The following is a 23981-nucleotide window of genomic DNA, read 5'->3' as shown; positions in this document are numbered from 1 at the left end:
TGGGGAAACAGCTCCTCCTTGTGGTGTTTCACAAATTGACATGCTATATGCTGGGAGACTGGGAGAGAGAAGAATGAAGCATGGGCCCTTATTTGTATTTATTTGTTATTCTTATTGTCTACATTCTATATTAAATGAAAGGTTTCTTGTGATGATTGTGATTTATTTGTTGTATTTGGTTGGAAATATGCCAGTTGTACTAGCTTTGTGTTATTGCTAGTGAAGTCTAAGATTAAGATCAGATTTATTTGTCATGCATACACACGGAATTTGTCCTCCGGTTTTAACCCATGCAGGTTGGCACCTGTTGACACACACATGCGCATGCACAGGGTCACACACTCCTAGAGACAGATGCCATACACTGGAGCGGTGGACAGCCATTCACAGCGAGCATGGGGGTACGGTGCCTTGCTCAAGGGCACCTCAGCCATGACAAGGAGGTGAACTACCACCCCTCCAGCTGTCAGTTCACCAATCTTTTGAGCAGTGAGAGTGGGGATCGAACCGCCAACCTTCAGGTTATTGGACGACCCACTCTCACCACCGCCCGTGGTTTTCATTACATAAATGAAACCAGGAAATTTTGACAAACTGAAACCAGCAATTAATCACATGACATTACAGTTCTGTCCAGTGCCTGGCATACATCTACTTGCATCCTGCAGTTACTCTCCTGACGGAAGAGTATGTTAAATAGTTTCACCAAGAAATCTAATCATTCACTTGTCATGGGGCTTTTGTGTTGCAGTTGCAGAGAAAAAGGCACATAGGGAATGACATCGTAGCCGTTGTGTTCCAAGAAAGAAATACTCCCTTTGTGCCGGACATGATTGCGTCAAACTTTCTTCACGCTTACATTGTGGTCCAAGTGGTCGACCCCTGCTCTGACAATGTTCTCTACAAGGTAACCCGTTTCCTCTCCTTTTCATTTTTTCCTGGAGAAATTCAGTTGTTTCCTTTAGAGTTATACTTTATTTCATCTTACTTCTCAGGTGTCAGTGACGGCACGGGATGATGTTCCTTTCTTCGGCCCAGCCCTCCCAAACCCTGCTGTTTTTAAAAAAGTATGAACCTTTAGATCTACAGCACCCTGCAGTCTACTTTCCCCATCATCTATTATTTTCCAGTGGGATGCCTTCTCTCATTGCTCCTTTTTTTTCCAAGGGCCCTGAATTCCATGAATTCCTTTTTACGAAGCTAATCAACGCAGAGTATGCTTGCTACAAAGCTGAGAAATTTGCCAAATTAGAGGTGAGTTGTTGTAGCATCATTTACAACATTTCTGTCATATTGCATGTCTGACAAAAGTCATAGAAAATGTCATGTGCTTCCTTTTGTTCCATGTGCCTTTTTGTGTGCATGCATGTAAGGAACGAACAAGATCGGCTTTGCTAGAGACCCTGTATGAGGAGCTCCACGTGAACAGCCAGGCCATAATGGGTGTTGGAGGAGAGGACGACAAACTGGAAAACGGAAATGCAGGAGGAGGGGGCTTCTTTGAGTCCTTTAAGGTAACCAGAGATTCAGGTGCAGAGACTGGAGATGTCAACCTGACTGCTTCACTTCCTGGAACTTTACTGAAAGAAAATGCCATAAGAAGTTCCTGTTTGTAGATTTACACTATTTCAAATTCAAGCTTAGTGCAGCACAGCATAAAGATTGGAAAACAGGGGATGAATCCAAATTTATTCAGAGCCAAACAGTTTCCTCACATAGAAGGATCCATTTGACTCCCTGCAGGATCAGTAATGTGTAACATTTATATGTTAGGCGCCACTGGATTTTCTTACTTTCAGACAGCCCCTCGTTTCCAGTCTTGGCTAATCTAATATAACCTGCTGCAGGCTGTAATCTCATAAAGCAGCCATCTAACTTGCTGCAAGAGAGAAAATAAATATATTATATTTCCAGAAACTATTCACACAACTAATGTTACATCAAAAGCTATTACAAGATGAAAAACCAGTGTGATGAAACAGAAACAGAGCAGAAGGAACCTCGACTTATATACATTCATCCGGATGTTTCTTTCAGCTTCTCTCTGGCATTATTTCAGGATTGTTCTTGCTCGAATGTCAGCTGGGCTGTAGGAGCTTTATCCCTCTGTGTGTATTCAATCTGAATGAAGATAAGCTCTTCTGCTTTCCCCTGCTGGGACTCACTGCTCATTGCTTCCCAGCTTGTCCTCCTCTTGCGTAGTAGATGTGGTTTGCTGCGGTGCCACTAATCACATTTTTGTACTATTCTGCCACCTGTGTGTGTCATAGTGTCAGAAGGAATGAATGGATTTCTTTCACCATCACATACCTCTGCCTCTGCATTTTGTTACATGCAAAAAGGTGCACTGGGATTTAAACCTCCTCTGGCTTTCTTTAAATTCAGTGTGGTTAGGCATCTGTGCGAGCCACCTGGCCCTTCTACTTCCTCTTGCTTCCCTTTAACCTTCCTAAACATAATGGCTCAACTGAACCCCCCTCCGGGCTCTAAAGCTTAGCGGCGCTCTCTGTTGCTTCCTTTTCTGTCAGGATTAGCATCAGACCAGTGCTCTCTGCCTGTAGTGGTCAGCGTTCAGGGACAGCCCCGAGGCTCTTCTCGGCTTGTAGTGCTGCACAGCAAAGCAGACAGGTCACAAGAATCAGTGCCATCTGAATGTATCTCCTCCTCCTCATTTCTCTCCGTAGCGGGTGATCCGCAGTAGGAGCCAGTCTGTGGATGCTACAGGTCTAGGTTTCAAGAAGCCACACACATTCTCCAATAGCCTGAGCAGCACCTTTAACCACAGCCCAGCAGAGAGCCCCAAATTCCCAGGGATAGTAAGTACAGTCCCACCAAGACGAGCCTCGCTACTTCTGTCTCCCCCAGCAGTTCTACTAGAGTTAATACCCCCTCTTCCTCACTTGCCTGCTGCACTAACTTCTCACAGAAAGCCAAGGGAAGCAGTTATGTTATGCAGGAGTGTTAAACCTCAGTCCCTCAAAATGGCTGCTCACTGTCAAACTATCTACGAGACAGAGTGAGAGGATACTCCAGGAACTCAAGGTGATGGTACTGGGTCAGAGTTGTTTGTTTTTACATAATTCTCATTGAATTATTTGATGCATCTGCATTGTTCACACATGCTCACTTGAATTCTCACGTGTGTTGACTACTCTTTGGTGATTGTGTGTTTATGTGTTCACATGTGTATGCCAGCTAGAGCATTTGGACTTTTGTTGATAATCACACACACATTTTGAATCAGGTTATGAAGATTAATATTTATTTGAGCAGGTGAAAACCTTGTAACTTTGCAACGTCACCTTTTCGTTATTTTTAAGTGCGTAGAACATACTGCAAAACAGACTCTAAAAGCTGAGTGGAGCACAAGCATTTTTCAAGTTGGAAAATAAGACATGGACTGTAGTTACATATGTACATATATATATATATATATATATATTCATATATATATGCTGGTGAGTTTTTTTCTGAATACTTTTTTAACAGCATGCTTTATCAATAAGTTTCACAGAAGCTTGCATTGTTTGCCCTTAACACGGTCCTGACATGATACCTAATGACTAACTTGCTGTATATCCTCCCCCGCTGTTTTTAATCTCTTCTTCATCCTCTCCCTCACAGGCATACGACTTACATAACTGGTTCATCACTTCTCTCTCCCATTCAGCTGCCTGTGTTGCACCCATGGAGCAAAACTGTCTGCATTTGTATTCTTCACTTAACACATGCTTTGTATTTTGTTTGACTTACATGACTTGACTGCATGGAAGCTCATATATCTTTGTATAAATCTCATGTTTTCTCTCTCCCCCTTTTCCTTCTCCCTCTTTCCTGTCATCCATCATCACCACCCAATCTCCCTCTGTCTTATTCTTTCTGTATCTCTCTATTTGTCTTTGTCCCACCCTCTCTCTCTCTCTCTGTTTAATCCTCCTCCTGTCTGGCTCAGTCATTGCTTGTCCCAGGCAAGAGTCCCAGTAAATATGGACGCCGAGGCAGTGCCATAGGGATAGGAACAGTAGAAGAGGTTCATGTCTAATTCTAACTACTCTCTAACTTCTTGCTTCCCCTATCTATTGCTGTGTTTTTATCTGCATGGCTCCATTGCATCATGGCTAAACATGTTTCTCTGTACATTTCAGTTCTTTAATCATATACGCTGCAGACAGGATGTATCGTACAACTAGAATTCCAAGAAAAAGTTAGGACGTTGTGTAAAAAGTAAAATAAAACAGAATGCAATCTCTTAAGTTCATATTTTATTCACAGGAGAACATAGAAAACATATCAAATGTTCACTTGTTAATATTTCCTGAAAACTATCTGCTCATCTCAGATTTGATGGCAGCAATACGGCTCAAAAAAATAGATCAACTTAAGGCTGGAAAAGGTGGTGGTGCTGAAGAGAAACTGCTAGAGGAACGTGTTGCAACAAAAATAGGTTAAAAGGTCAAAAACACCTCACTGTGCCATTAATAAATGCAGGTTAAAGTTCTATCATGACACAGAAGAACCCAGATGAGAACATGACACAGAAATGCTGCCGTTTTCTCTGAACTAAAGCTCATTTTAAAGGGGTGGGGGTTTGGAAATCATGGACGCTGCATCTCTCGGACTATTGGTATGAGGATGCATTAGTGGTGCATTTTAGAGCAACACATTTACACATTTACAGGGAAGGCCTTGCATAGTTCAGCAAGACAATGAAACCGCATACTGAATCTATTACAACAGCATTGCTTCATCATAGAAGAGTCCTGATACTGGACTGGCCTGGAGTTTAGACCCTTCACAAACTGAAAACATTTAAAACATCATGAGGCATCATAACACTACAAATGATTTCCAAGGCTGTTGAACAACTGCAGTCCTGTATCAGACAAGAATGAGACAACATTCCTCTCCCGAAGGTCCAGCAGCTGGTCTCCTCAGTTTCCAGATGCTTACAGACTGTTGTTTAAAGGGGACGTTAAACAGTGAGACTCTGTTGCTGCCCTCAATTTCACAATGAGCAAAGATTCTTCATGAAATCTCTTGCGTTTAACATTTGATATTTTTTCTATGATCTGTTGTGAATAAAATGTTGATTGATGAGATTTACAAATTATGTCAGCTGATACGGATATCTTCCTCCACATTTCTAAATTGATGGCTTTGGCAAGTCTGAACGTTCAAAGTTTACTTGGAATTGCATTTACAAATCAAATTCTAAAGAGATATGCAAAGTCAAATTTTTTTTAATTGTTTTTTGCTTTCCTGCAGTAAATGTTCACCTTTAATTTTATTTTATGGTTGCAGCCCTGTGATTGAATTCCATTATGCCTGCATCTATATTTGTTTCAAAATGATGAATATTCATAATCTGACGGCCCAGTCACGGAGAAATTATAAAAAAAAATTTAAAAAATGAAAAAAAAAAGAATCCTCTTGCTCTTTGAAGCTACGTTGAATTAAAGACTTTTTCAAGTTCTTAATTTGGGAGTTTTAAAAGAGAGATTGAATGAACAAAGCAGCTGCTGAGAAAGCTTATTTAGTGGCAGGCTCTGCAGCCTTTCATCTCCTGCTTCAGTGTGCTCTGCTCTGTCACCGGCGCTCGTCATCACCCTGCTAAGTGCATATTTTAACTTTTTTTTTTCATCCTAGTAACAAATGGTAGGGAACAATGTTGCTCTTCAGCCTGGTCATTCAGGGCTGACATGTTTTTTTTTAGAAGCCTTTTCCTAGTGAATTCAATAACTCCCCTCAGTGATAAATAAATAAACAGACTGATGAGCTCTTGAGATTACCTTATTTTACTAAAAGATTTTTTCTGACATCGGCTGCTTTTCCACTCCCCCCCCCCGGCAGTCTCTGATAATTCCGGGGAAAAGCCCGACCAGGAAAAAGTCTGGTCCTTTCAGCTCCAGGCGAAGCAGTGCCATTGGGATTGAAAATATTCAAGAAGTCCAAGAAAGGAGGTAAGAGAAGGCTCTTGTGTGTTTTCACATGCACGCACACACCATGTTTAATTTTTTTGTTTTTTCATGATTTTTTTATACTATTTTATGGTCTGTACGTACCAGTAGAGATACCTCCCCGAACACTCAGAAGACACCTGACAGTGGCCATGCTTCCCAAGACCCTAAGTCTGACAACTCAGATCAGAGCTCTCCTGAGGTGCTCACAACCACAAAGAACAGGTGTGTATGATTGGCAGGTTAATACCAGCATGGTAGCATGGTGTATCACCGTGTTCTATACATAAGGGAAAAAAATCAGGGTTTGGCTGTGCTGGAGAGAGTAACCCAGGGTGTAGTTCTTATCTGTGTGGCAGGACCCCATCCATCCCTGAGGCCCACGACCTCTCCCGCTCCTCCTCCAACGCCAGCAGCTTCGCCAGTGTGGTGGAGGAGAATGAGACCTTGGAGGACTATGACACAGGCATGGTGAGTGGAATGTATTGTTCGTGGGCTAAATATTGTGAGACAAGTGTGTTCAAGTTTCCACTTACCTGGATCTGTCTTTGACTCTTACCATGCACACTTCCATGTATCTCCTCTGTACGCTCCACCAGGAAAGTATGTCGTCGGCCGGGACACCTCATAAGCGAGACTCCCTCACGTACAGCACTTGGCTGGAGGACAGCGTCAGTTGCACCAGTACCAACAGTCGTGGGAGCTCTCCAGGTGAGAGCGGTGGAGAACCAAGTCTGAAATATTACAAATTCAAAGCAAGAACAAAGGAGTACATTAATCTCTCTAGGTTTATAATGACTACTTTTAAGCAACAAGGGTTTATTAAAAATAAGAGAAGTCAATGTAACATATAGTTACAAAAACTCTAATGCAATGTATAAATTCATGTATCATGAGTTTATTATTATTATTATCAGTAAGCAAGGGTTATCTTTGTTAGGGGTTGATTGTAGCGGTATATCAGCCTTTAGATTCTAGATTTACCATTGTAATATGATTGTGTTCATTTGGCTAAAATCTGACTTTTAAAGTGCATGTATACATATTAGTCTGACTGAAATTGTACAAAACCGAAGCTCTCAAACCTGGACTAACACACCTAGATAATGCGATATGATGTCAATTAAGTAGCGCAGTCGAACTGTAACTGTAGCTCGACTCAACAGTGCATGGCGCAGAATGTTACATGCAGTCACTTGGAAGCCAAAAATGAATAAACACAGACTTAAATAAACCGAATTATGTAACATAAGTCACCACAGTGCAATGTATGCGTCTGTCTACTAACATTTCTAGTTTTTTCACTGTAAATTCAAACATCATCCTTCCCTTTACATTGAATGGGTAAACCTTAACATTTCCTAAGCCAGGCTTCAGTGAACACATGTCATCCGTTTAACAACTTGCTGACCTGTCCTTCAGGGCCTGCTAAACCTGATCGGGGGAAGGCGGTCGACATCCGTATTAAACTGGAGCGATCACATGACCATCAGTCCTCAGTGAGTCAGCTTCGTCCTGTCCTTAACTAAAAACAATACCTTGGAATCTCTACTGTCGTTTAGTTGTTTTTTTTTCTCTAAATGTAAAGTTTACTTGAGCATAGAAACGTTCTGTATTCTGTACTCTAACACTGACGACTTTAAAAGGAGCAGAAGCTGCACTGATTGTGTGGAGTAGTTTCTGCTTTACTACCCTGATGTGCAGTGATGCCCTTTGCAAGCAGTTCCTAATGTTTACTTCTGTTCTGTTTTTTTTCTTTTTCTCCTTTTGTCTGTTTTTGCATCTGTGTGCAGAACTGTTAGCTCCATCCACCTGCTTTTACCCTAGATCTCCATCATCAGGTTAGACTTTTCCTCTTCATCCATTTATGGTCTCAGTCCACAGGATTACAGTTACCGTGGTCACATGAACACTTATTCATATCATATCTCTAATACTGTATTAATAATCACATTTACTATTCAGTTGTTTTGATGAGACATCTTTCTCATTCCAAAAGCAATCCCATAAGTCCCGCCCCTTCTGGGAGATGCAAGCATTTGCCACGAACAGTGAGGAGAAGAAGGATGATGATGATGATGATGATGATGATGATGAAGATGCGAGAGGGAGGAGAAACAGCAGATGAAGCTTGGCCAGTCGGCTGCTCAGGGAGGTCGAAGCGCATCAGAAACCTAGAGGACACTAGAGAGGGTGACTCACAAAGAGAAGCCGGCTTTTGCACAATGTTTCTTTCCACTCTTGTCTTCGCCCGTTCACACATCCGTTGCCTGGCTGTATATTTTTCTACCCAACCTTTGTTTCTGAAGTGCACATCTGATCTACAAACGTAATTGTTTTATTTGAAAAGGATCTTACTTTGGTTTATTAGTCTAATTAAAAGCAAGATTTGCTGGCTATGCTGGATAAAGACAGTGCCATTGTGCAGTTGCAACATAGAGTGGGTTAACTGCCTGGATGATTTGACCAAATCAAGCAAGGCATTGGCTAAGTTAGGACTTCTAATGTATATATTAAGAGTCAGAGATAAGCATATTATAAGAACAGATTGAGTTAAATGTGATCCTTTGATGGGTAAAATTCAATCAAAGGACAGTATTGCTGCAGCAAAACAATTGCACACTTTCCTTCCCTGGTCGGGCTTGCAGTCGTTACACTTCACACCACAGGCCACAGTTAAGAGAGCATCGTGTTGTGAATAATCTGAAATGGCCTTAAGAGTTTAAACCTTTTTTTTTCTTGGCCTTGAATTTTATTTTACCTCACTTTTATCACTCGCATGCTCTGCAGCCAAAAAAAAAATGGGACAGCAGTATTAAAGTTTAAAATACATATATTTCAAATCATTTGAAGCACAGGAGTATCTTAAAAATGGTGGTGTAAATCGGCCATACTTCATCACTGTCTATGTAGTCTGCTAATACACGGACATTTCCATCACTGGGTGACTTAACTGCTTTGTGTGTCTTGTCTGTTGAGTTGTTCTTTTTGGGGATTTTTTCTCAAATGTATAGTTTTATTTATTGATTTGGTTCTTCCTAAAGTGGCATTTCTGTTGTAGTGTAGCTCTACATTTAGCATCTTGTCATATCTCTTGTATTGTATGTGTTGCTTTGGCGTAAATTATGTCATCTGTAAAGCTTTGTCTATTTCAGGGGTCAGATCTTGTTCAATGCAATGTAATTATGAAACAGTGACTATTTATTTGCTTTTAAAGTGACTAAATAACTCCAAGTACAACTACTGATTTTGTAAATACGTATTTAGCTTGTGAGAACATAGCGTATACTGTATAGGCCATTGATTTGAAATAGTACTGCGAAAGCTCTTGAGATTATTGCCAATTTAAGACTCTTGTTTTACTCATTTTGTAGAATTATTTTCAAAGCTGTTCAGACTGTTCTGTGAAAGGGAAAATCTCAAAGTACACCCGGCTGATCATTTCAGTTGCCTTATGTCTCACACCGATGGTGTCAGTAAAGCTAGTGAAGGAAATAGTTAATAAGCAACAGGGTTTACAATGAAATGAATGTTTTGTTCTTGCTTGTTTTTACTGTAAATAAATGCCCCGAGAACTTTACAGTCCTGTGCTTTTCATTTGTCACCTCATCCAATGTGTTTCTTTGTAACGCACAATACTTTAAATGCCACATAATGAAAATCTCTGTTTTGAAATGCACATACATACAGCAGGCGTTCTGTTTAAATGATTAAATGATTTGATGTGGCTGCCCACAAGTGTAAAACTAGAGCATTCCTAAAAGTGGAGGCTTCAGGTTGATGCCACTTCCATGGTCAGCCTTAATGAGTCAAAAAGGAAATAAAACTGAATTTTGACTAAACGTATCAGCTCTTAGAAAAAAAATGGGTTAGATGTCACAAACCTTTGAGGTTTTCAAGTATGCAGATTTATTATAGAAAATGGCAATTAGAATAATTTTCCTGTTTTTTATGTTGATATGAGCCTGAAATAATGGGCAAACTTGTATATATTATAGTAGAAATGAAAGTCAGTCTTTCTGTATAAAAAAAATCGCAGCAGCAGTTAGTGCCATCTTCAAAATATAAAACTGGAATACAACAGAACCATTAATGGCAGCTCATTTACTAATTTTAGTAACACAAAATAAGGTGTTCTATTTTGCTGTTTACAGGCGCACCTGTTTTGAAAGAAAGTATTTCTCTAATTCAACTTAAAGTGTGTTCTGGCAAGTTTGGTGAAGCTAGAACTCTCCCATGTCAAAAAGTAAAATGCAGGTAAATTGAAAAAGCTATGAAACTGTCGACTTAATAAACTACAGATCCATTCAAAGTAGCTCAGATGACGATGATTCCAGACATGAATATTGATTTTATCTGTATAATGTAGTTGTGTATAGCTGTACCTCTCGTATATTTAGGTTATCAAAGGGTTCTCTCAATTGTTAAGACAGCCAGAAGCTAAAGGTGTCGACTAGGTGAAGACACAGGGAGACTACCAACGTAACATTTTTTCAGGAGATACTACAGAAAACAGAAAACTACAGAAAACACAAAGTCATTTCACAAAACATATCCCAACATGCAGCGACATTAAGAAGTAAAAACAATGTCCCACAGAAGAATTGCGTTTCAGACACAAGTCAAAACATCGAAACAAAACCTAATGCGTTTGTTTCGTAAAATGTTCGTCTCTGTTTAATATAAAGAAACTGCGTCGTGCTTTTATTATTGTTGCTGTGTTATTGGTTATATTGTCACGTTTTGCCTAGCTGGTTATTTTTTAACTTGTGGTCACCGTGAAATTAGGCTTTCGTACACTCATTTTCATCACTCCGCTCGTCTGTAGATACTTTCCTGCTCCAGCGGAACCGCTCTCTGGGAGACAGGAAGCGGTGTATAATATGTGTGGCACGGCCCGGAAATTGATTTCTGAAGTCACATTGAGGTCTATACACCGGTCACGGTAATAGTAGGTAATGTAGTACTTTGAATGCAATGCATTGGTGGTATTCGTGTTGATACCCAGTAGAAAGTATTCTTCTTTTCACGAAACGTACAATTTAAGCCAGATGGCGACCTTCACGTCTCCAGCTGAGCTACATTGCTAGCTAGCACGACTATCCACCTATGACGGGCCACCCGGCAACTTTAGGATCACTTTTCCTTATGTTTTTCCAGAAATGCCGACGTATTCTTTTTGTAACGCTTGGTAATGTTTTATACATTGTAAGAACATTAGTCTCTGTCGGTCGCTTGCATGTCGGTTACATAATCCAATCAGCCGGGTAGAAGCATACTATTGCTGCAGTTGATAGTCATCTTAACTCTTACATTACACAACTCTGCCATGTTAAAAAAAGAATAAAATTTTAAAAACGCGCGACGGTTTGCTCGTAGTTTAAAAGGAGACTCGATGCTATTATAATGAAACGTGGCTCTCCACATTAAAAGCATATATGGCCAGTGGCACCTACCGATTATAATATCGTCACGAAAACTGCACAGTTTTCTTCAAGAACACTATAATTTTACAGATATAAGTAAGACCAATATTTCACAGAAGACGGTTGCTCACCATGCTCAGCGGTTCTGGAGGAAGCTCAGTGAAACTATGCGGAATGTCTCTCTGAGGGCCAAACCGCTGCCGACGAACCCAGGAAAGTGACATATGTAGTCACCGAAAACTGAATAAATAATCAGTAGTATGACTTTCCTTCCTCTTCTCTCGAGTTATCATCGTTAGTATCACTTCTGTTGCTATATAATGTTGTTTGCATATATTATAAATAATCAGGAGCATGATATGATATTTCTAAGAGCATGATATTCATAGTTGGGAACCACAGATTTATTAATCTATTTTTTTTTTTCATGAATTCTACTTAAACGATGAACCATGAACCTTCCTGCTAGTTAGATTATTGTACCACAGTTTTTGATGCTTTGATTCAAAGTATTTTTGTAACTGTCGTCTAGTGCTTGGAAATTAAAATTCCAATCATTGTTGGTCCAGCTTTTGAAGAATTTTCGGACATCATCTAGAATAACCAAAACACTGATTGATTGAAAAGAAAGAAGAAACAACGTGACAGTGAAAGCAATTGTTTCCTACAGCCCAGCGTTTTGAATTAGCTTGAAATCTCTGTGACTGACTCGGTTCTTTTCTCATCCCTGCAGGACCAGCGATCAGCCAACCCATTCCTGATGACTTTATTTGGCTGATCTTTGATGATGTTTACTTCAAGGGTCGTCCCTCGTCTGAATCTTTTACGTAGAGCAACTTGTAAGTATGATCAAATGCATCCTCATTTGCCCCAGTATTTCCTTTAGTTGTTTTTATCTTGTTTATCCACTGGTATGGCTCAACTCCATCTATTTTTTTTTATTTATGTGTGCTTTCCACTGTAGATGATACCTTGTACTGTTTTATCACCACCAAGGGAGCTTATCCAATTCTATCATTTGTGATGTGAAACACTGCTGAAAACTGACTGTTCAGAGAGAATCGGCATATGTATTCACTTTGGAAGCTTTTTTCTTTTTTTCTCAGCTGATTCCAAGCGAGCTCCTTTGGAGGCAGTTTTTATGCTTATAATATCCAACATGTAAACACTTGGAGTCAGATCTTGACAAATCCTGAAGTAAAGGGAGAGGTTCTGAGCACTAAAAGTCAGTGGAATGTTTGATGGGAAAACACCATGAATCTTTTTCTTCTTTTTTTTCTTCCCAATGTTCAGGTGCATTTCAAGCCCACGGAGAATTTTTAAATGGATGCGCACAACCAGTCATTCCTCCTCACTGCTCTTCATTACAACAGAAACTGAGGAACTACTCAACGGCAGCAGACAACACATCACCTCCGCGATGGATCCAACTTGAGCCAGAGCTGGAGGAGGCCCTCGTGCCGCGTAAGCTGTCCGTGAGTCCTCTGGAGAGCTGGCTCTCCCTGCGCTACTCCCTCCCTCCCCTGCTGGAGTCCGCTCAGCCGCAGGGGGACGTAGAGTTGCTAGAAGAGATGGTTCTGCCTCCCATCTCAGTCCCTATTTTGGAGGACGGGGAGGGATCAGCAACACCCATGAAATGTAAGAATGTTCTACAGATCCGACGGCGGAAGATGAACCGGCATAGATACAAGAAGCTGCAAAAACGGACTAAATTCTTAAGGAGGAGAGTGATGGAGGGCAGAGGGAGGAAGAAGCAGGTGAGGGGAAATGGTAGAATTTAACATTGTTATTGTTATAACTCCGATTAATCCCCACTTTCTTTCTTCTTTTTTTTTTTGCCCGGAAAGTTATATGAATGTAAATTGTCTCATCAGCATGGCCAACAGAGTGTGTGTGTTGTGTGCAGAAACGATTTGAGGAGGATCTTGAGAAGATTTGGAAGCGAGCAGGACTGAAGAAGGCTCCGGAGGGATGGACAGCACCTAAGATCTTCATTAAACAGCATGGAAACAGAAGGAACTGAGAAACACTTCCCTCTTGTTTGTGTCGCATCCCTCGCACTGGATGAGCTGCGCACCGCCCCTCACTGACAGCTCTCATACTGCTCTTTGTGCATTTCAGTGTAGTTAAAGTTCATTTCAGTGATGAGGTTGTGTGTGTGCAGTTATTTTTGGTGTGTACATAATGTAATAAAAATCTGTCTGCGAACCCTGAGACGGGTTGTTCGTGTTTTGTCTGTTTCTCTGCACTTGAGGGCCTGTAATTGCGTGGTTAGTGTTTCAACAGTGTTGCCCTAATTAACCAGTGGGTGGCAGTATTGTGCAAAGTTTGAGAAGTATCAATGTAACATTGACTGTGCAATAGCTTTGTCAAGGTTTTCAGAGGTTTTGGGTTTTTTTTGTAATGTTTCCTGAACAAAAAAAAAAAACAACATGAAAATGATTCCAGCTAAATGTGTGTACGCTTTAGATGAATAAGAATAATGCATCAGATAAATAAGAATAATGCATAAGAATGTGCTTTCTAGAACTTGAGTCATAAAAACAATATTTTTTTAACCAGAAAAAGGGATTAAATGGTAAGGAAAGATTGCCAGATTCCAATGCGGGTGGCTTTTATGCTGTAATGTCTGGATTATTGTATCTTTTTTTAATTGATATTCATCTGGTATGTTGGAGTTTCCAAACCAAAACTTTTAAGAGCGAGTGCGCCTTTTTGTGAAGAGTGCAGCAGCAGTCTTAGGTTTCATGAGGTGGCGGAGGCGGAGCTTGCATGGACTCCAGACTGCAGGATCACAACAGAACACAGCTGCTGCTCGGTGAACTTTTAAAAGTGTTCATGTGTTTTAACAACTGATGGGCGCACCACCTCTGACGGACTCGCACCTCTGCCGCCGCCACTGAGAAGAAGATGCACCCAGATATGGTTCTCTTTCAGAGTAAGTCCTGCATTTGTCTTTTCTTTTTAGACAGAGGAAGAAAAAAAAAACTCAAAGGAATTTTTTCTTTTTTTTTGGTCCCATAATTGGAACCAGGTTAGAATTACTCGAGAACAAAAGCAGGCTCTCTTCCCAGCTATTATCTATCTATCTATCTATCTATCTATCTATCTATCTATCTATCTATCTATCTATCTATCTATCTATCTATCTATCTATCTATCTATCTATCTATCTATCTATCTATCTATCTATCTATCTATCTATCTATCTATCTATCTATCTATCTATCTATCTATCTATCTATCTATCTATCTATCTATCTATCTATCTATCTATCTATCTATCCTACGGACTGTACATTACAGTTAGATTAACATCCATGGCATTTTTATTATTTTCAGTTGCCTAAAATCCACTGTAACTTGTACAACTATCATTGTTAAACAGGATGCTCTGTGAAAAGCAGAACTCCACAAACACTCACAGTCACAGTGAGTGGGTTGCTGGATTTACGATGATAGTCAGTTTATTTTGGTGAAACTTCAAACTTCAGCTCCTGACAATTTGCTGATTGGAGAAAAAGAGCGTAACATCTTGAGCATATTTGGTTCACAGGGGTACATGTTCTGCAACACTTCTTTTAGGCAACATAGTTATTTGTGCATACAGTTCAGTAATTCTGATGGAGATAATGACTTTGAACTGTTAGTGGTTAAATTATTCTTTACAGAAAGTACAGTAACTCATTACTTTTTCGTTTATTAATCCCAAATTTAGTCTTGTTTTCTTCTTCTTATTATCATCATCATATTACTTATAAGATATGTAAAATAAGGTCAATTCTACAGTTAAACTACAGCCAAACACTTTAATCCAAAATAAAGTACAAGATGAAAGACTCTACAGTGTCTCTTCACTTGTATTTGTGTAAGTAATTTTGCTCAAGACTTGGATATCTATTTTTCACCAACAGCCCTCTTCTCTGAAATGCTCTGAGTTGAAGATAAATGGATTCAGGTCCATGAACTTTAAAGTAAACTTCAGCCTACAGCAGAGCTGCATAGCTATGCCTGGCTTCGGCCTGTTGATACACTATACACTGTTGTGAATGTGTGTGTTTTTTTTTGTTTTTTTATGGCTTCAACCCAATATGTTTCCAGTTAACTGTGGTCTGAGAAAAGGAGTCAGCACAATCCTGCAGCCACTCATTATATGCGTCTTTAATGAGTGTTTTACCACGAGTGGCTCGTTGTGAGTCCGGACTGTGTGGAGGAGGAGGAGGAGGAGGAGGAGGAGGAGGGGGATTCACTCCAACCGTGTTTATGGTGGCTGGGTCTGCTTTAATAGATGGATACAAACAACAGGGCATGGAAAAGATTAGAACTGCTGTTTTGAGGAGAACAAGCATACAAGCGTGTAGGTACTTATTCAGGGGAGAAAATGACAAGGTTTCCAATAAAACGGTATGTTTAGATTCTGGAACGACCCAGTAGGCAATCACTTTTGAGCCCACTTTGTCCTGCAGAAGGTTGCACACATTGACTGAGACAAAGCACTCAAGCTGAATGGATATATACACACACACATATATATATATATATATATATATATATATATATATAGATAAATACATATATATAAATATATATTTCCCACCTTTAAGAGAGACGTTATATAGGCTGATGGTATAATAATGATGGCTAACACAAAATCAGGTACTTTCAATCATCCAGGTCTAGCCTTCACTTGCATTTAAAATACACACCTGAGTGTTTCCTCGGGACAGTCAACACACCCTCCAGGCCTCTGACTGTATCTTTGTTTGTTTCGCTGAGTCTGCAGCTGGAAAGGTTAGTTTGATTTATTCTCATCCTGTGACAGGGCTGTGAGTAAACTTTACACATTCACAACACTCATGAATCAGAAAAATGATGCTGACTACGTGTTCTTTTTTTGTGATTCAGTCACACATAAAACCTTTTTTTTTCTTTTTTTTTTTTACACAATTTGCTTTCTTTTGCAGTTCTCCATGCAATTCACAGGATTACAAATAACAGCAGTGGTTTTCAGGTCATTCACCAAATACCTGTTATTATCGTTGGTAATTCAAAAGCACATTGTTAAGTCTTAAAGCAGGCTGGTGAGTCAACACGCTTCTGTGTGTGTCTAATGAGAGACAATTACAGGGGCCGGGACACATTGTTTTACCATCTGCAGGAAAGTTTCTACCCCTCAATAGAAAAGCCACCAAAATTTTCCAGTATGAGGTGTCCGCTCTGCAGCCAGTGTGTGTGGTATAATAACCATACGAAGCTTAAAAAAAAGACAACGCAAAAAGAAAAACATGCTGTCATGAACTTATTGCATAAAAGCAGGAGGCTCCCAATAGCCTGAAGCTGAAGGCACATGCCACAAACCCACAACAACCACAGCTGGATCAGCTATGGATCTGTGCTGAATGTCACAACTTGTTTTATTTCTGATTCTACACCACCCTCTCTGACACAATAATACAAAAAGTCATCTTGTGTAGTTTCTAAATTCCCTTACCGCTTACTCTGAGTGTAATTCAACTGCCAAAAAAATTAGACAGAGAATATTGTGTAGCAATATATATATAATTCCCCAAATTTTACTGTTGATATCACAAAAGTAACATTATCATGAATGCTCTGGCCACCATAGCCGTGTGATAAAACTCAGATATCATGAGTTTTCAGCTTTCTGTATGTTATCTAAGTCAGACGTTATTCATCTGTAAAGTAGAATAACTTTAGGTGTCAAACTGCAGTGAAGCAAAAGTTAAAAGTGGCATTGAATGAAAATGCAGAAGTCAAATATCTCAAGTTTGCGTTTAAGTGAAGTGCTTTGAGTAAACATTCCCGCTCATGACTCATTTTTAGGGATTTTCAGCAGTTTTACATGACTTTATCTACTTTGCACGAGATTTTGTCAGAAAGGATTTAGTAATTTATAGATTTTAAAGTCCTCAAGACATCATTCAGTAAGTATTTCCAGAACTCAATCTCCACACTTTTAACCAGAGCCTAATCCAAGACCTCTTCACCCTAAAGATGGTTAAAAACTTTTTTTAGTACTGGTCCTAAGACCTTATTCATTACTTTTCAAATGTCCTATTTAAAACCTGTCTTTGCAGTACCTCCGACTACTCTGTAAAACAAAAAGCTGTGCATTGCTGGATATCCTCAGGCAGAGTTTTTTTTTTAAAAAAAAGTGTTTTTGAAGCCCAGCTTCAAAGGAGAGGGAACATGTCATTTACAGTCAGGCCTTCAAGGCCCTGGAATGATGTCTGACATCTTTTCTTTTTATCTTTTCTTAAAACTTTCACTGGAAAGTTTAAATGGATTTTTGTGCCCCTGATGTTGACACGAGTATCCGACACGAATTGTTGATTTGAATTTACTGACATTCATTGCTAATTGCTATTTTCTGTCTTTTTTTCAAACATGTTTTATCAATGCACCTCAATGTGTCCCATTATCTTTTTCATATACTGACTATTGCAGCACATTCACTGCAAAATACACAGAAATACAGATGTTTTTGGTCATGTTACTGGACTTTTGAGACTGGACACTCTGAATGTGAGCCTGCTTCTTCATCCCTTCAGGATCATGGCCTTGCTACAAGCCATCAGCAGCCTGGATGAATAGAGGCTCTGTATGCTTTGGCCGCATGTGTCTCCACTGGCCCTTCGGTAAACAGACAAAGAAATAGCACTGTGGGAAAAATGCGTTAGAAATAGCAAGTGTGCTGTAGGAAAATCTCCAGAGTGAGAAAACACAAACAGCAAAATGTGTTTCCAGCGTGTATTGTTTACATCAAGTATATTTATGTGCTGTTGTTTTCCTGCGAGGACCTTCTGCTTTCAGAGCTCACCATGAGTGTTTTATTCCTGTTCTTCTTTCTTTTCTTTTTTTTTATTCAAACTGTCCTTTCGCTGAACCCATATCTACTCCAACTCTGAATTTTTATTCTGTTTGTTCAGTGCGAATCAAGATCTCCTGGTGCTTCAACAACTTTGTGGGTGGAAATGATTGAAGTATTCCTCAGGACTAAATTAGTGAACATGCTTGGATCTGTGAAAGATCTAATCGATACAGCAACAACAGGCCATGTGAATTAAAAAGCATCAAAAGCTAATCATTTGTGCTTTGCTCTCTTACAGTTCTCGCTGTGCTCTTCCTGCCAGGAGGTAAAACACTCTAATTTCTGTGCATTTCCTTAATGTATAATGAATTCTTTACTTTCTATTTGTGCATCACAAATATGCATTCCTATTTTGTGTCAGCTTGGAGTCTGAGCAGCAGCAGTAATCTTGGTGTAGTGGTGGAGGCCAAGAACATCACCTTCCCTGCAGGCTCCAAAGCCGTCTTACCCTGTCATAGCCCCCGCATGGTGTGGACCCGGGACAGACTGAAGGACCGTCAGAGGGTGGTGCACTGGGACCTGGTCCGCAGCAGCCCAGAATATTCTGTGGAGCGAGTCTTGGACATGTCACCTGGAGCCCGCCAGAGGGTTTACAATGGCTACAACAAGGGACGCATTTCTATTCCAGACTCTGCCTTCAACGATGGAAATTTTTCCCTTATCATCGACAGTAAGACTTCTGTTTTTTCTGGTAGCACTGTAAACATGACTCACAGGCGTTCATAGTTTTGTTTTACGGTTGTTTTTCTTTTCAGATGTGCTAGCAACTGACAAGGGAGTTTATACTTGTAATTTGCACCATCACTACTGCCAGATTCACCAGTCCATTCAAATCCAGCTCAATGTCACCAAGTCAGGTGAGGCCATCTGATCATGTAGCCAACATCATTTTGGCCCTCAGTCACAATGCATGGTTTTCACACTGATATGTTTCTCCAGCTCGGAAAGAGAAGCGTTACTGGGATGGGGAGAAGACTGTGTTCGTGGTCTTGTTGGGCAGCTCAGTGGTGTTGCCCTGTGTAAACCGGCGCCCCCTGTGGAGAGAGGGCCTCCAGGAGGACCAGCAGCAGGTGGCCCACTGGGACTTCCAGCCCCCCGGTGTGCGTCCTGACAAGGCTGACCGTCTGGTAGACCTATATGCTTCTGGAGAGCGAAGGGATTACGGACCTCTCTTTGCCCAGAGCAAGATGAGCGTGGCAGAGGACGCCTTTACGTTAGGGGACTTCTCACTGTACATCTCTGACCTGAAGCCTTTTGATAAAGGACTTTACTCCTGCCACTTGCACCACCACTACTGTGGTCTGTATGAGAGGCGCATCTTCAGACTTACTGTGGGACCGCCACTTCCATCCGACCCCACTACAGCACCCAGAATTTCCCAGAATAATGAGCCAAAACAAAGTAAGTAACTCAGAACTTTGTTTTTCACAAACACGCTATCAGTAAATTCCCCATCTGGTTTCTTTGGAGAATCGTGCATAAAGGGAGTAGACAGCCCTCAGGTTTTTTTGCTATATTTATAGGCATAGTTGGTCAGTTAAATCAGTTCCTCCTCTTGCCAACTTTCTCCTCAGTTCTCTCTGTTTTTATGTTCATGCTGAACAGGGAGGAGGTACTGACGGAAGAATGTAGAGGCCAGTTGAGTAAGAAAGGACGAGAGGAGGAAAAAAGGGGAGAAAAAACAGCTTTTTCTTGAGAAGCTGTCTACAGTAAATAGCTTTAAAGTGACTGCAATGAAAGTGGTTGGATTTTCCTCACCAACTGTTCATCCGCTGACCTTTTTACTGCACCGAGCTGAGTAGAAGACTCCAGCATCTAGTAATTCTAGGAGTGGGTGGTCATATCTTGTGTTTTTTCTTTCGTTTGACCTCATTTTCTAAAAAGTCCCGGCTGTGTGTCTAGACTGGTAACACAGTCTCTCCAGTTTTGTTTACTCTTACTTTCCCAGTCTCTGCTCAGCTTCTCTGCTGATGTGTATCTGCCTCTGGCTGAGGCATGTTTACCAGCAGTAAAAGGAAGTTTCATACATCTGTTCGACATCTGGGCCAGCTGTTACATGAAAGAGTAAAGTTAGGGAAGGGGATGAAGTTATGTGTCGGACCATAGATTCTCTTGCTGTTAAAGAAATGGCAGCGCGTTTAATAACGCTGTAAATCATGTTGTAAAGACATGTACACATGGACCGATGGCATCAACGTCCTTTGACTGCACTTCAGCTCAGAATTCAGCTTCTCCTCACGCATCGTTGATCTTGTCCGATAGATTAAAAGCTAAATGTTTGTTTACTCCCAGTTACTAGCATTCATCTGAACGAACAAATGTCACGAGAGATTTCTTACTTTATTGCTGCGATTAGTCATGTCAAGAACAAACAGATTGTTCCTTTGTTATCACAAAGGAAATATTTTGTGATCTGTCAGCAATTCAGCTGGAGATCTCAATCTTTAGGAATCGAGTTGCTTTTCTTCAGTTCATTGACTTGCAAATGATGCATGTCCCGCTGAGTAAAATTTCAAAAAGGACAGGTTAAACTCCGTGCAGCATATGTGAAATAGCCTTTGACACGAAAACGTAAGTCAGATGTGTCAAGATGATGGTAATGAGCTGCTTCTGCTGCTGCAGCAACATGGCTGTGGCTTTCTTCTAGTTAGCTGAGCTCTAGAGACAATGACCTTGGGTGTCTGCTTTTACTGTCATGCATATTAGATACATTATACAATGACAGCTGATAATTAGGTACCAAATCCCCTCTGAGAAAGGGGGTGATTAAGTCAGAATACGTGTTTTTTTTCTCTTGATTGGCTGATTTTGAAAGCATGCTCAGTGGTGACCTCATTAGTGTCTCAGAAGTGTAGTTTTCCAATTTAGCTGCTTTACGGCAAGAGTCCATGGAAAAACTCAATAATAAGCGTGTAGGTACCTTATGCACATATACCTTATGCACAGAAAAGCATCAGGCACCTTTCAGTGTTTAGTTTCTGTGGTCAGACTTGTGTTATCAAACTGATGTTGAATTCTGAAGGTCATACTTGGCAGGATCACTCTGCTGTAATCCTTTCCATTGTGCTTCATCACGTTAGTTTTAACCAGTTGTTAAGATTTTGCATTACCAAGTTCTCCATTTTCTGAGGGTTTTTTTATCTTTAAAAATCATTGTCAAACATCCATAAAGTGTCCGCAAATGTTTTGGTTGACTGTTTGGATTTCACCTTTTAGTTGAAAGATCTCTTTTCCATGCATGCAGAAACTCAACTTCTGTGTTTGCACAAAGACTCGAACAGTCCTAAATGGAAAACTAATACAGACACGCAGGCCAACCACATTACAGAATTTGCCTCTGTTCCCTCGCACTCCTCTTTTTTTCTGGTCAGCCTGTGTTTTTCTGAGGAGGAAAAAAAAAAAAAAGAAAAACAGCTGCATGACATCAGGTCTGGAAGTCATTACTGCTGAGCAGCTTTCTGACACTTAACTCTCTGCTCTCCTCCCTTCTGTGTCTGGCTGTCTGAAACAAATGAGAAAGGACAGTTTGATTCTTATTTGTTGACATTAGTCTGATCTAATAAGAAACAGCAAAGAGTTGAAATACAGTATCAGCATAAATATTCACCAACACCTTACATGATTACTGTATTAAGGGTTTCTGTGAGGTCCCATATTTTCATGCGTAACATTTGCCTCTTTGAATTTTTATTTGTCCACTTGTGAGAAATTTAGGCTGTTTTTTTGTTTGTTTTTGAAAGAAGTTTCTCAATTTTGTCCATTTTCTGCCTTCAGGGACTGAAGAGGTGTTACCACACGAGGAGGGCCCACGAGTGGTAAACGTCTTCCTCCCTGAACATCGAGGTTATTTCGTGCAGCATTTGGGCTACTTCCTGGCGACGATCTTACTGCTGGCATTCATCGTTATTGCTGTCATCGTGCTAACCAAGCGACGCAAAAAGAGAGGTGTGTGTGTGTGTGTCCTCTTGTTCATGACTTATATCTGATTTTCATTCTGACAAAAGGCATGTTGATTATGATTTCTGTTTCCATGTGTATTCAAGATAATTTTATACATGTTTGCTTTTGTTTTTTCAGGTCTGGAGTATGAGCTGGGTAGATCTGTTCGGTAGGACATCATCCTCCAGCAATTGTTATGCAATATATATATATAGATATATATTAGTATTATTATCATTATTTTGTATTATTTTTTACATGAACTGCAATTAAAACTACACTTATTTCTGAGCAGAGGAAATGTGACCAGTGGAGGTGAAATAGCATTAGACTGCACAGAGCTGAAGGCCTGTAATCAAGATCCTTTGAATTCAGGTGCAGTAAACCAAACATACTCACTTTGTTGACAAAAAAAAAAGAAAAAATAGATAAAATGACAAATAACATTTTGCTTTCTTATCATCTCTGCATCTACGATCTGCAGATTACAAAAACAACCTACTGAAAGAAAGAGATATGGCCAAAGACTGCAATATGGGTGAGACATTTTGCAGTGCTTTTCTGTCAGCCAACAGCCAGAAGGGCCATCATTGCAACCATACTGTTGATGAGAAACCTTACAATCTGCCGTTCTGATGCCTTTTCATGCAGACTTTGACGGAAAGATGTGGAAGTGAGTGCGATTTCTCTGAGATGCTGCTGGCAGGCCCAGGGCAAACACCAAAGGAGTGAAAGACCATGGAGAAAAAGAGGAAGAAGAAAAACAGGAAATCCAGGAGAGGACAGGAGGAACGCTCCCTCTGCTGTAACCCAAGCACACAAAGCTTTTTCTTTAAATGGCATTACTTTTTTTAACAACATCCTCTCCTATATAAACTTGCTTTTTTATCAGTATAACTGTATGTGTTTAGATATATAATTGGTCATTAGTCTTTGCATTCACTGTTTGCTTAATGCTAATGCATCTATTTTAAAATCATCCTTTTTTTAATCAAATGCATGCTGTTTATTGAGATATGTTTTTCATGTACTGTGCATGCTTCCAGAGCAGCGAGTTCAAAATAATTGTTGAAATTGGACCATTTTTCTTTATTTTCTTTCTTTTTTTTAACACAAATTCTGCTGTACTGTAATTTCTAAAAAGGCATTTCGTTGTGCTTCAGATGTTAATTTACTGTATGTAAACATTTTCCAGAGTGAGTGGAAACAACTGCCAAACATCTGTAGCGATAGATAGATGGTTTTCTGAAAAAATATTGAATGCCTGATTATCCACATAACAAGATAAGCGTACAATACTGGCCTCGTGGAAAATAATCCTTCTGATTGGTAATTCATTGTGGTAAAATAATTCAACTGCATGACAGTAGACTAAGGGCTTAGTCTGTGGAAACTCAGGAAAAAAATCATATTTTACTAATTTCAAAATGAGCTGCGCAACACTTGTTTGCATCAAGCACGTATAGTGTGGTATCCTGGTTTGTGAAACACTGAAATTTCATTCATGAATCTGCATGTAAAAACACAAACTGTGTGGCTGTGGTAGGAGGACGAGCATCACCTATGTCACTGATGCTAAATCACAGAATGTCTTTCCAACGCTGATCTCTTCTAATAAAAGGTTTCCTCTGTGACATCAGATTTGGTGACTAGATGCGCGTGACTAGACTTGATATGAAACAGGAAAGGTAAAAGGTATGAGATATTTGCAGTAATATTAACCATAGGACTACGTTAACGTGTTTGCATTGTAATAACAAATGAGTT

The 23981-nt window shown here is 40.1% G+C and overlaps 3 protein-coding genes across 17 annotated transcripts in view; all 3 read left to right on the top strand.

Annotated features, from left to right (window-relative positions):
* The window catches only part of LOC140272366 (rap1 GTPase-activating protein 1-like), a 45357-nt gene extending 37288 nt beyond the window's left edge, over nucleotides 1–8069 (top strand). For 7 of the 14 annotated variants that reach the window (XM_072367776.1, XM_072367774.1, XM_072367787.1 and 4 more), the window contains 13 exons: nucleotides 752–907; nucleotides 996–1067; nucleotides 1168–1254; nucleotides 1374–1514; nucleotides 2685–2816; nucleotides 3953–4030; nucleotides 5851–5960; nucleotides 6066–6182; nucleotides 6299–6428; nucleotides 6557–6668; nucleotides 7380–7456; nucleotides 7751–7798; nucleotides 7957–8069. In XM_072367776.1, the coding sequence (XP_072223877.1) occupies nucleotides 752–907; nucleotides 996–1067; nucleotides 1168–1254; nucleotides 1374–1514; nucleotides 2685–2816; nucleotides 3953–4030; nucleotides 5851–5960; nucleotides 6066–6182; nucleotides 6299–6428; nucleotides 6557–6668; nucleotides 7380–7456; nucleotides 7751–7759 (1221 nt within the window). In that variant the 3' untranslated portion in view covers nucleotides 7760–7798; nucleotides 7957–8069. Of the gene's footprint in view, nucleotides 1–751; nucleotides 908–995; nucleotides 1068–1167; nucleotides 1255–1373; nucleotides 1515–2684; nucleotides 3043–3624; nucleotides 4045–5850; nucleotides 5961–6065; nucleotides 6183–6298; nucleotides 6429–6556; nucleotides 6669–7379; nucleotides 7457–7750; nucleotides 7799–7956 lie in introns of those variants that run through there. The other 7 variants (XM_072367775.1, XM_072367779.1, XM_072367781.1 and 4 more) reach the window with 7 other exon arrangements.
* Nucleotides 8070–10805: 2736 nt separating this feature from the next.
* Nucleotides 10806–13591, top strand: aurkaip1 (aurora kinase A interacting protein 1). Of its 2 annotated transcripts, none has more exons than XM_072367647.1 (4): nucleotides 10806–10912; nucleotides 12117–12222; nucleotides 12677–13140; nucleotides 13290–13591. In XM_072367647.1, exons 2-4 carry the CDS (start codon nucleotides 12168–12170, stop codon nucleotides 13404–13406), a joined length of 636 nt encoding a protein of 211 aa, XP_072223748.1. In that variant the 5' UTR covers nucleotides 10806–10912; nucleotides 12117–12167; the 3' UTR covers nucleotides 13407–13591. The 2 variants fall into 2 exon arrangements, with proteins under 2 accessions (XP_072223748.1, XP_072223749.1); XM_072367648.1 differs by having other exon boundaries at nucleotides 10815–10908.
* Nucleotides 13592–14151: 560 nt separating this feature from the next.
* LOC140272368 (matrix remodeling-associated protein 8-like) lies at nucleotides 14152–23851 on the top strand. The gene is made up of 10 exons (XM_072367788.1): nucleotides 14152–14321; nucleotides 18514–18540; nucleotides 18637–18945; nucleotides 19031–19132; nucleotides 19215–19676; nucleotides 22050–22220; nucleotides 22353–22383; nucleotides 22510–22589; nucleotides 22699–22752; nucleotides 22866–23851. The coding sequence occupies exons 1-10, from the start codon at nucleotides 14294–14296 to the stop codon at nucleotides 22889–22891; spliced, it is 1290 nt and encodes a 429-aa protein (XP_072223889.1). The 5' UTR covers nucleotides 14152–14293; the 3' UTR covers nucleotides 22892–23851.
* Nucleotides 23852–23981: the final 130 nt, after the last annotated feature.

This window comes from Leuresthes tenuis, unplaced genomic scaffold (genome assembly GCF_036924035.1).
Source record: "Leuresthes tenuis unplaced genomic scaffold, fLeuTen1.0.hap1 SCAF_16, whole genome shotgun sequence".
NCBI classification, from domain to species: domain Eukaryota; kingdom Metazoa; phylum Chordata; class Actinopteri; order Atheriniformes; family Atherinopsidae; genus Leuresthes; species Leuresthes tenuis.
Note: the sequence above shows the minus strand (reverse complement) of the source record. Positions and strands in the feature narration are given on the sequence as shown.

Bases quoted from the DNA above. Each gene is read 5' to 3' on its own strand.
- aurkaip1 (XM_072367647.1), top strand. From the start codon at position 12,168: ATGATGTTTACTTCAAGGGTCGTCCCTCGTCTGAATCTTTTACGTAGA. The intron at 12,223-12,676 runs GTAAGTATGATC...CCCAATGTTCAG, and splicing joins TCTTTTACGTAGAGCAACTT to GTGCATTTCAAGCCCACGGA. The intron at 13,141-13,289 runs GTGAGGGGAAAT...TGTTGTGTGCAG, and splicing joins GCAGAGGGAGGAAGAAGCAG to AAACGATTTGAGGAGGATCT.
- LOC140272368 (XM_072367788.1), top strand. From the start codon at position 14,294: ATGCACCCAGATATGGTTCTCTTTCAGA. The intron at 14,322-18,513 runs GTAAGTCCTGCA...GCTCTCTTACAG, and splicing joins AGATATGGTTCTCTTTCAGA to TTCTCGCTGTGCTCTTCCTG. The intron at 22,221-22,352 runs GTGTGTGTGTGT...TTGTTTTTTCAG, and splicing joins CAAGCGACGCAAAAAGAGAG to GTCTGGAGTATGAGCTGGGT.